General features: G+C 38.4%; 1 protein-coding gene across 2 annotated transcripts in view; it reads left to right on the top strand.

Annotated features, from left to right (window-relative positions):
* Itga8 (integrin subunit alpha 8) overlaps nt 1–9,855 on the top strand; it is a 182,371-nt gene extending 172,516 nt beyond the window's left edge. For both annotated transcript variants that reach the window (XM_021192601.2, XM_029536874.1), the window contains 2 exons: nt 5,604–5,726; nt 7,502–9,855. In XM_021192601.2, coding sequence (XP_021048260.1) covers nt 5,604–5,726; nt 7,502–7,588 — 210 coding nt within the window. In that variant the 3' untranslated portion in view covers nt 7,589–9,855. The remainder of the gene's footprint in view (nt 1–5,603; nt 5,727–7,501) is intronic.
* The last annotated feature ends 2,254 nt before the right edge of the window (nt 9,856–12,109 follow it).

Here is a 12,109-nt window from a genome sequence, read left to right as displayed (position 1 = left end):
CTTTCTTTCTTTCTTTCTTTCTTTCTTTCTTTCTTTCTTTCTTTCTTTCTCTCTCTCTCTCTCTCTCTCTCTCTCTCTCTTTCTCTCTCTCTCTCCTTCCTTCCTTCCTCCCTCCCTCCCTTCCTTTCCTCCCTCCCTCCCTCTCTCTCTCTCTCTCTCTCTCTCTTTCTTTCTTTCTTTCTTTCTTTCTTTCTTCTTCCTGACCAGTGAGATCTAGCCTTTCGCATACCATTCAACAAGCAATTCCACCACTTACAAATGCAAACATGATTATAATTGTAAAATATTCATGAAAATCCTTTATGTAAAATCTTGTCTATAAATTGCAAATGCATTAAAAAACAGAATGCTTGAATGAAATGGCTTTTTGGAGTACTGACTTCTGATGGAATGACACGCTACAGACAGTTGGTTAAATGTGACTCAGGTGAGCCCCTTTGCATTTCTACTTTCTTCTAAATGGCACTGCAGGTAAAACATCTTGGTACATTTATTAAAACATTTGCCTGACCCCTTTGCAGTCTGTTTATCTAAGGCTTTGTGATATGTAAACACATTTGTCAATGTTAACTACAGTTGCAAACACAAGGGAGTTGTTTCCTCCTACTTTGGCATTTTTTTAATCAAAATAGGAAAAAACATATCATAAATGCCAATGATGGAGTGGACACATATTGGAGTCTATTTATAGGCTTTCCACTTTAATAAAGAACGACAAAATTTACGACATGATGAAGGTAAGATTAAATGTTCACTGCTTAGGATCACTTTGAGAAAACCCAACTGCTTATAATTTACAGATTCCACTTCCTAAAGCCACAGATAATGACAATAAGTGAGTTGCTAAGTTTTTATACTATTTCTTTAAATAGCTTCAAGTCCCTGATAAGCAAATATGCATGAAAGCAGATAGTTGGTTTGTTGGCAAGCAATTGACTCCCCAACAACATTTTAAGTTCTCCAGATACTCCATATTAACCTTTGTTAGGAAGTTGAAGTACCCATTCACAAGCCTGTGTTCTGAAAATAGACCTTTAAGGCTTCCTTTTTCATTTTCTTTTTTTTTTAAAGTGCACACACACAGGCACACAGTGAGATCAGAGGACAATGCAGGAGTTGGTTCTCTCCTACCATCTTGTGAAACCGACTCAGGTCACTACGTCCAGCACACAAGGGTTTCGATCCACTGCAGGCCCTAATGTAAGCTCTGACCTTGAAGTATGCTCTGGACCCACTACACAGGAGACAGAGATCACGATGAGGAGTCAGGATATGTCAGTCAATATCCAGTGTGTCACATGGACACAATGCCAGGCATGCACATAGAACCCAAGTTCCTAAAATGTGGGACTGGAGAACACTCACAGCTTCATTTAACTTTGATTCTATATGCTATAAACAATAAGACCTGACACTGTAAAATATTCCTTCCATTAAGCACGGCTTTTTAGTTTTGTAGGGTGCATTTCACTTTAGCAATTGAAAACTTTGCAGCTGTTATGAGCTGCCAGTATGGACTTTGGAGATATAATAATTTTTTAAAAAAAGAATGTAAGAGATATTTACTTTTTAAAATATTAATTACATGTTTAAATGGCAATAGGTTTATATTAACAGATAATAGTTGATATTTTGGATTTAATAGCACAATTAACAGTTAAAGTTAATGTCTCCTATGCTCATTTTTTAGCGTGGCTGCTACAAAATTTGCCTTTGCAGATGGCTTGCATATCAGTTGGGCAGCTCTGAGCAAGACCATGGTTATAGCTGATGATTCCTACAGACATTCAGAGAACATGGTGTGTTTCATATTATTTGACATGGATACAAAGTTCTTAGAGAAAATCCAAAGTTGATCATAAGAACCCTCACATGTTATGGTTCATCTTTTTTCTTTTGTTATAACCCTTTGGATGCTTTAAACTAAGCTTCTTGTGGTCTTATCAAGATGAATATTACAACGTTTTAGTATTTGTCAGCATTTTATTTCCACTCAAAATCTCCAAAATTAGCCTGTAATTCCCCACCACCATGTATTTAAATAAACTTAGGTCCAAACAAAATGACCAGTTAAATCATTTTCTTTTAAGACATGTGCAGTTCAAGTCTCTCATTTATCTATTCAGGGCAGCAAGTCTTTGGAAAATCACTGTTTGCTGGTGGCCCACCATTATGGCAGATGCACAAATCTGAATGTCCCCTGACTCCCTAATTGCTTATAGAAAAACCTCTCCTTCCAAGGCTTGCAGTCCCTTTCAGTGGTGCTCAGTGTCCAGCTCTTTGCAGGCTCTATCAGCTCTGCACTGCAGACCAGGCAATAATCTGAGTCACTGTTGCCTTTTTTGGTGTTGCAACTTTCTAATTGTGCAACATAAATCCAAGATCATCTTGGGAAAACATCAGGATGAAGAAAGGTCTATAGTCACACCCATCATAGACTGTGTCCTATGTGGATCCAAAAGGCAGAGGGAAACATTCAGAGTCTTTCACGACCTTCTATTTCCCCCCCCTCCCCACTTAGTAAACTGTATGGGATGACATACAAGAAATATATACAACATGGATATCCCCAACACTTCAGGTGACTCAGAGGGACAGAAGGGAGTGGTAGTTTTAAAATAAACCCAGTGTTACTGGAAGCAGGCTGGCCACAGTTTTGATAATGGGGGTTTCAGAATTCTGGAACTAAAGGAGGATTTCAGAGATCTTGGATCATCATACAATGAACATCCTTCCACAGGCTGCCCTAAGGCATAGTCACCAAAATCTCTGGAGACAAATATAAATCAAGAGCCATGAAGGAGTTGCTCCCTGCTTCAGAGGCACCTGTCAAATATAAGTGTTGATCACATGCTTTAATTGTGCTTTTTCATTACTGTTGTGAGAAGAAAAGTCCTTCAAGTATCTGTCTTTTGTATTTGTAAGGGACTTTCATGCCTATTTCAACAGATAGACTGGCTTTTGAGACAGTCCTGCAAAGTTTGCAATGACCAGATAGGGGGGACACCTGGTGATGGACCTATAACCCATGAGTATGTCTGCTAAATAGGGGCATGGATTAAAATGAGGGTAGCAATAAGATGCTTAGGACTACCTGAGCAGAACATTGGCACAGTGTCCAAATCTAGTTAAGAAGTTGGAACAGACAGACAGAGAGAAGATAAATAGATACATAGATGGATAGATCGATTTATAGATACACAGATACATAGTTACATAGATACATAGATAAACATAGATAGATAGATAGATAGATATAAACATACATAGATAGATACGTAGATTTATAGATAAATACATAGAGAGATGGATGATAGATGTTGATAGAGCCCAATATTAGCTTCTAGTGAGAAAAATGTCCAGTCATTTCCTGCCAGACCAGTTCACAGTTACCAACTAATTGTTATTCCATCTTCTCCAGGAGGGGAAGCTATAAGATTGTGGTCTAGTGTTCCTGTGTGATTTCAAGGAACATATTTAAAAAGAAGAGCATATAGACCCATTTAAAGGAGGCAATGCCAGACATAGTGCTGACAATACCGTTAAAGCCAGACATAGCAAATGTAGTCAATAATATTCAGATCTGAGAATATATTTATTTTTATTTTCTCTGAGCAAAGTTCCAGCAGCATGACTGGGTCCCCCTACTTTATGTAGGGTCTGTAGCCTCCTTGCATAGACTCCCAGATCTTCTGCAAGAGAACTGAAGAAGGTTCTGAATCTACAGGCCTTATTGGGGAAGCATCATTTTTTTCCAGGATTCTTTTCAATAGTGGGGAATGGCTTGGGCTCCTATTATCTCTAAGTGCTAACTCCAGCTCTATCAAAAAACTGGACTTAAGCTGGAAGGTAATCCAAACACATGTGTGTAACCCTACATCACTCTGCACAGTACATTAACTTAAGCAGCAATCAGTGTCTCCTGTTAAGGATACTTCTTTGGGAATAGAACATCACTGCAATGAGAATGCATTCGTTATAGTAAACTGAGTGTATTTGGAGAAGTTAAGGAAAGTGAAATCGTGTGTGTGTGTGTGTGTGTGTGTGTGTGTGTTTGTGTTTGTGTGTGTCCATGCATGTGAACACAAGAGAAATATACCAATACTAAGTCCTTGTCTTCCTGTGTATTTGACACAGGTCTCTTTTGTTGTTGTTGTTCATTTGCTTGTTCATTAGACGAATTGCCCCATTTAGGGATTCCCATCTCCACCTCCCATCACTGGTAACCACACAGGAATTTCAGATGTTCAGACTACATGTGAAATGCTGACATGGAGTCTGATGGGGGTTCTAATTCAGGCCCTCTTGCTTGCACAGCAAGCAAGCCCACTGTTGCATCTTCTCAGACATAATGCAAAAAGTGAGGATGATGAAATAAGATATTTTGAAATAACAATCATTAGCCTAGTGATTATTAGCAAGAGTAACTAATGTTATTCTTAGTTAATCAGACAGTTGCTGGGCAGATAACTTTACAGAATTGGAATGTGTATGTGTTGAAGAGACCATTTTGATTTGGGCAGATTCTTTTTCGGATTTTACTTGTATTTATGTGTTCAGGTGTGTGTGAATATTTGTGTGCAGGTGCTGGGAGTCAATTTGGTCCTGTACAAGAAAATCAAGTGCTCTATCCAGCCCTTCCTGGCAGAATCTTTGTTATTGATTACTACCAAGCAATCATTCATGAGAACCCTCCTTTATTTGTTTATTCCTGTTTGTTAGGGCTGGCACACATGGCTTCACTCTCATCCTAACAGTTTTTACACCAAGTAATTTCACTACAATGCGGGATAGGAGCTGGCAAGGTGGCTTAGTGGGTAAGGGTATGTGCTTACAATCCTGACAACTGAGTTCTCCTCATGGAATTCACCCAGTGCAAGGAAAGAACCAACTCTGGCAAATTGTTCTCTGACCTTTACATACATAGTGAGGCATACACACTCATACACACACATGTACACAAGAGACAGAGAGAGACAGAGACAGAGAAACAGAGAGACAGAGACTGGGTAAGAATGTAAATAAACAAACAAACAAACAAACAAATGCAGGAGGGCTAGCTTCATGTTCTCAGCTGTAATCTATTACTCTATCACAAGGTCTACAGATTAAGGGGCACAGTATTGACATTAACTAATGATATTAACTCATTATCTCTTACATGTCTAATAGTTCATGGTTGCTCACAAATTTACCTTTCAGTGAGATTAGCTGAGCTTCATGAAGAGATGTGTAGATACTCTTGACACTCACAGGAGTATCTTGTTCTATTGTTTGTATAGTGGGCCAATTCAACTCAAAGATCTTCTTTTCATCCTATTGGTTTCACGTTTACCTCAATTTTAGTCTAGGGTTCTGTGACTAAAGTTCACTCACTCAACAAGTGTCTGTTATTAGATTTTTCACTCAACCTACTATACATGAGTGTGTGCTTGCTTTAGAGAGGTCAAGTTCAGTTGCTATGACCTCCTCATCTCCCCTGGAATCCCATCAGTTTTCATGAGAATCATTTCAGAATGATTCGCAATGGTAAATAGGAAGGACCTGCTACATCTTGCCAGATGGTTTCAAGTTAGTACTCATTTGCTTCATTTTCTTTTTAGATTAAGACGTTGGTTATTTGGGCCACTCCGAATGTCTCCTTCTCAATTCCATTGTGGGTCATAATACTAGCGATCCTTCTTGGTTTGCTGGTTCTGGCCATCTTAACTTTAGCTTTATGGAAGGTAAGCTAATTCCTTTTCCTTTTCCTTTGGGGTTTCAGAGACCATTAATAGCGTGAAAAGATATTGTTGGAAATTATTAAATATAATATAATGATAAAATCATAAGTTGCTGATCTTTGATAAATCCTCAAGGATAGGAGAGTATTGTTCCTAATTTGCTTTGGACTTTAATGTTTGTGAAGCTAATAGTGTAGAAAAATGGGGAGTAAACTTTTCCACATTGAAGGGTTTTTTGGTTTTGTTTGGTTGGTTGGTTAGTTGTTTGGTTGGATCAGAGGGTTGATTTCTGAGTGCTAAGAATTGAACCTGGGGTTATGAACAGGCTAGGCAAAGCCTTTATCTCCTGACCAATATTCACAGAGCCCTTATTTTGAAATCTCCTTTTCAATGTGCTTAGAGTAATGGTACTGCTATCGGGACTTCTTTTTCTTTTCCATTAATCAGGAAATGTGTGTTTTATTGAAATGTTCCCATCATCAGCCCTTTGAATTTTGCTTTAAAAGCAATACACCCATGCAGCTAATATATGTCAATTGAAATTTTTTCATGTCAAATATTAGGCAAAATAGGCCATGCATAATGTGTGTGGACTTTGTCTTCAATCTTGCTAACTAGTCTGTCTCTAATAGGAAATCTTAACAAATTGTTAGATGTGTCCTACTGAGACTTGTTTGAAAAGTCCATAAGAGCAGCAGATTTATAGCCCAGTGACTTGTCCACCAGCCAAGTCAGACGGAGCCTTCCACTCAAAATGAAAACAGTGTCACAATGACATGACTAGAAGAATAATTATCCCTGTCACTGCTTGGTCAACCACTATTATGTAGATCTCCAAGAACATGGCATTTATAAATGTTGAAATAGAAGCTGTATGCTTTACAAGACTGTAAACTTAGAAAACTTTGTTTGAATTAAAAAATAGCTTTTCTAATCATTATCAGCTGCCTGTTCTGTCCTGAGCCTATATTGCCTTTGGCTCATGTGTAGAGATAACTTTAGCGTTAGTCTACTATTTATGGTAACTAGATAGAATTCTTAATGACAGAATACCCAGTTAATCTTGTAAAGAACTCATGTTGTGTTTCCCACATGAAAAACAGAAAATAATAATTCCAAATTCTAGGAAAATATGCATCCTCTAGTGTTAAACATTAATTTAAAGTGCAACAGAAAGAAGATTCTGGAATCATCTTTTTTTAGAGTACTGGTAAAACTGTAGAAAGTCACAAGCTAGTCCCCCACCCAACCCCCACCACCACACACCTAGGGCTATCATTGATATAAATGACAAGCTGGACTTTCCTCTAAAAATCTGTGTGTCCCACCAAGTACAGAAGGAAGAGAACAATGTCAGTTCTTCCTAAACTGTGTCCTGAGGACACTGTAGAACACCACAGGAAACACTTGTCATATCAGCATGTACCACCAGGAAGATATGCACAAAAGCAGAGATGGAGCCTTAGCTCACTAGCTGTACTACAGGAAAACATCCAAGGTCTGTGAGAGTTTATATAAAATGGAGACATTCTAGCACCCCTGCTGTGTGGCAGGAGAAAAGGAACAGCTGTTCTGCCTTCTGCCATCCTGTCTGAACAATGAACTTTCTCCACAGGTAATTAACATTGATTTTCCCTCTTAATTTGAAGAACTAGACAGATAGCATTCACATATCCCAAGGCTTCTTTAAAAAATGTACAAGATGCAGACTCCTTAAATAAGGTATTTTACAAATTCCCCACATGACTTGATATTTAGCTTGTTTTTCTTTTTCCTAGTGTGGATTCTTTGATAGAGCAAGACCTCCTCAGGAGGAAATGACAGACAGGGAACAACTGACCAGTGACAAGACCCCGGAGGCGTGACTTGGAAACATGAAGACCTAAAATTCAAGCACTGATCCTATTCAAAGAAAGGAAGGAAGGAAGGACACAAGAACTAAATGATCATAGCCTTCCATACCTGCCAATGACCCAGGGAATGAAGAATCCTTAATGATCACCTCACTTAAGTCATGCATTGACATGGAGTGCAGAGAACCCCAGGTGAAAAGAAATGCAGCCACCAACACTACAGAAACAATCCACAGCCATGAAGGTTTCCTTTGCCTTACTATTTCACATCTGGCTGACATTCTGGAACAGCTGTAGGAACTCAGGCAGCTGTCCAGGTCAGCCCAATATGACTTACAAAAACAATTCTTACAGAGATAAGATGAACTGAGATTGAACACTACTGTAATCCAATGGAATCTTGGACACCTCCCTATGGAAGAGAACCCTTTCTAAGGATGCGAAGGCTCAGGGAGAAAAGTGATATGATGTTGGGACTATGAAAGTGATTGTGGAACTACAGAGATGATTTCATTATGGGAAGACCAAAAAAAAAAAAAAAAATGTATTTATTTATGTTTCCCTTCACTAGGTGGAGAATAGGGCCATCTAGAGGATGTGGAAATTAAGATTTGGTTAGCTAGATTTCATCACTACTCAGCTTACTTCCTCTTAAGATAACTACTCTGTGCAGATAGTGTGTTTAATTGGTCTTCTTCAGGTGTTAGTTGGTGTTACACATGGTTTGGCATTAGGGCTCTGTTGTGCTTAATTTCCTGCTGCCTGGAGTGACTTTTTTTCATGTTCTCTGGAAACCCATGTCTATATAATTCAACTTTACAAAATCTTATATTTATAGTTCCTTTTATATGTATAAAAAAACTATTTCCAGTGACTTCTTTAAAGCACTCATTTCAAGGTACTCACTATGCTGATGATGTTGAAAATTACTTGCACAATTTTGTAGAGTCCATATAAAAAAACAATTTAACTGTATGGGTGAATATTATCTTAATAGCTATAGTAAACACCAATATTTACCTTGAAATTTACACACTCATTTTCATTGTAATACCTCACATTTATATAAGATTGAAAAAACTGTGTTAAACATAAATAAGATGAAGATATATAAAGTTATACAAGTGTGAGCCAAATAGAAACTCACTCTTAAGGACCTAACAGTGCTTATTACAGCTTTATTGTGCACTCTTTATGGTTAACCTTTCCTAGCAAGTAATATTGGAGAATCTTTTATATTTAAGCTATTTTTACCATCATCTTTACCTAAACATTGCTTAGAGCTCTTGTAAATAATCCATAATAATTTGCAATGTTATCATTTTGAAGTAATATTGACCAGCCAAATTCATAAGATTGTCTGCACAATTTTATATCCTTTTTGATAATAATGAAAAATTACTATGGAGAAATGCTGAACAAAATGTTATGTGCAATATTTTATAGACCTATGTATCTGAGGCATGTTTACACTGGCATTAGTTTCTTTTTTTAATTAATATCCTGAACACTAAGTCTGATATAACAAACTGACCAAAATCCTAACATTTACACAACAGTTAGAAAACTCTGTGTCTCAGTTTCAACAATGACACTTTATTTGAAAGATGACCCAAGCTCACAGATAGTAAATTTTATGTGGTGCCTTAACCTGGAAAGGAGCCATTTGGCTTCAGTTGCCACAGTTCCTTGGAAAGCAAATGAAATGCACAGGGTCAGTCATCATTGCTGTTCATCTTGTCCTGCTTGTCAGTTAAATCTGTCCTGGTAGCTGGCTTATGTCTATGAGGAACTCACATATAGTTCCCATTCTATATGTCTAGTATCTAGGGAGCACAACACTTGCCTCAAAGAGTCACATACCAGCCTCTGGGGTTGTCTTTACTGTTAGTCTTTTTGGTGGGACAACTCACTCTACATTTTAAGTTTTGTGATTCCTGATGTGGGTCCATTACAAATTCCTCAGAAGTTTGGAATGCATCTCTGGTCTTAAAAGAACTCAGAGAACTCTTAGGGTGAAACAGGAACGGTGGGAGACAGCCATATGGGAAAAACTAAAGATGTCAGGAGACGACAGGACCGACACAGAAGAAGGTATGGGGATATCAGAGGCAAACCATGGCTTTTCATGGTTTCAACTGTAGAAGTGCAGGTGGGATGTCATACGTAGGCACACAGAAAACTGAGGTCAGGTAACCCCTCTGGGAACATGTTCGTAGTCATCCCACCCTCACAGAGAACTGAGTATTCAACAATGCATATGGCATTGTTGATGCTTCTGTCATGCATTGGTGTTCTCAAGGAGTCTATCTGTATTTCTCTTTAACAATTTCTTTCCTAGTTCTTGTAGCTGTTTTTATAAGACACAGAGAAATGGGCAGATTTTCTAATCTTGGAGATTTTTATACAGTAAAGCATTCTAGTCGTCACTGAAATCCAAATCTTAGAATTCTTGTCTTATTTAAATACATGTGTAGAGGCAGTGTAGATTTTCATGTATCTATTTACATTGTCACCAATAAAATTAAAAATTAAGACTGAAAATTGTGTTTAGCTCATTTAATGTACAATGCGAAGATTTGCCATTCACAGCAGGCTAACAGTATAAGAATTCCATCTTCATAACTTGATTCCCTTATTATAAGAATATTTGACACTGGAAGAAGTTACCTTTGTGAAGTAAAACTTCTCTATACTTGGCCTGTGGTGATGGTTGTTCAACTCTGAATAACTGTGCCCTTTACATGGGTACATTATAGTTAGGTGTGATGTTTGAAAAGGGGTTCAAATGTTTGTATGATTCCTAATAGTTCCACACTCATGCAACCGATTGGTCTGATGTGTTTTAATTTGTACCTCTATACCTCTCTTCCCTAGCATCTTCAGCTCGCTTCAAGGTTCTTCTCTTCACCTGCCCTCCATTTGACTCACCTCCAACTTGTGCCTGTGACTAGCTCTCAACCTGATTGTCTCTCAATGAAAACAGTCACCACATCTTTTCAACTGTGTATTTCCTACATAGTCATGATGCCTTGTATATAGTGGATGCTCAAAAAACTGAGGAATAAATGAATATGTATTTGCATATTAATTATTCAATATGATCATGTACTTTTGTGAACTACTTTAAATACTAAATACCAGAGCACACACAATGTATGCCCACACTTCTATTCATAATACAGTGTTATTAGAAGTTGACTATTCCAATCTAAACATCTGAAATTTAGGCTCCAAATCTTAAGTGTCAGCATGATACCATAAGCCTAAATTCCATATATAGTTTATCAGCCCCAATTAAAACACAGCACTGGGACTGGAGGTATGGCTCCATGGTCAAGAGTGCTGTGCTGGCCAGTCTTTGTCAACTTGACACAAGCTAGAGTTATTGGAAAGGAGGAAACCTCAACTGAGAAAATGCCTCCCGAAAATTCAGCTATAAGACAGTTCCTAATTAGTGATTGGTGGAGAGAGCCCAGATCATACTGGGCTAGTGGTCCTGGGTGCTATATGAAATCAGGCTGAGCAAGCCAGGAGAAGCAAGCCAATAAGCAGCACCACTCCATGGCCTTGGTATCAGCTCCTACCTCCAGGATCCTGCCCTACTTGAGTTCCTAACTTTACTTCTTAGATGCTAAACAGTGATATAGAAGTATAAACTGATTAAGCCCTTTCCTCTTCAACTTAATGTTAGGTCACAGTGTTTGATCACAGCAATAGGAGCCATAACTAAAACGTGAAGCTATTGCTTCTGCAAAGGACTAAAGTCCAGTTCCCAGCATCCACATCAGAAAGCCCAGAACCACCTGTAATTCTGGTTTCAAGGTAAAAATCTCTCTTCTGACCTCCTGGGTACCAATACACACATGTACAGACACCCTGCCACACACACATAGAATACATATAACTAAAATAAATATGTAAATAAATAGACATATGAACAATATTTTGTAAAAAGGATCTCCAGGTTATATGTACAAGGTATATGTGAGGCTGAAATTCATTTTGTGTCTAGACATGGATCTAATCTCCAATCAGCTCATTATGGAATGAACATGAACAGTCCTCAATAGGCTCGTGCACTTGAACACTTGGGGTCCAGCTGGAGACATTGGAGAGAAAACCTTCTGTAGAGCCTTACTTAGGAAGCGGTCACCGACATAGAAGGCTAGGCATCGGTATTTTATAACCAGGTCCCAGTTCCTATCTATGCTCTGTTTCTCTGTTCATTGCAATATAGAGATGCTCAGCCACGCGCTCAGAGGCTGTGGAGACCAACATGAATTACCTACCCATCCTAATGGACAGTACCCTGACTAACCATGAACCAAAATAAATGCTTCCTCCTTCATGTAACTTCTTGTCACGTGTGTGGCCACCACATGTAGAAAGCAACTAAAACTCTCATCATGCATCTTTGATAAAGATAATGGCCGGGCGTGGTGGTGCACACCTTTAATCCCAGCACTTGGGAGGCAGAGGCAGGTGGATTTCTGAGTTCAAGGCCAGCCTGGTCTACAAAGTGAGTTCCAG

This window comes from Mus pahari, chromosome 3 (assembly GCF_900095145.1).
Source record: "Mus pahari chromosome 3, PAHARI_EIJ_v1.1, whole genome shotgun sequence".
Taxonomy (NCBI): Eukaryota; Metazoa; Chordata; class Mammalia; order Rodentia; family Muridae; genus Mus; species Mus pahari.
The sequence above is the reverse complement of the archived record's forward strand: the minus strand, read 5'-3'. Positions and strand labels throughout refer to the sequence as shown.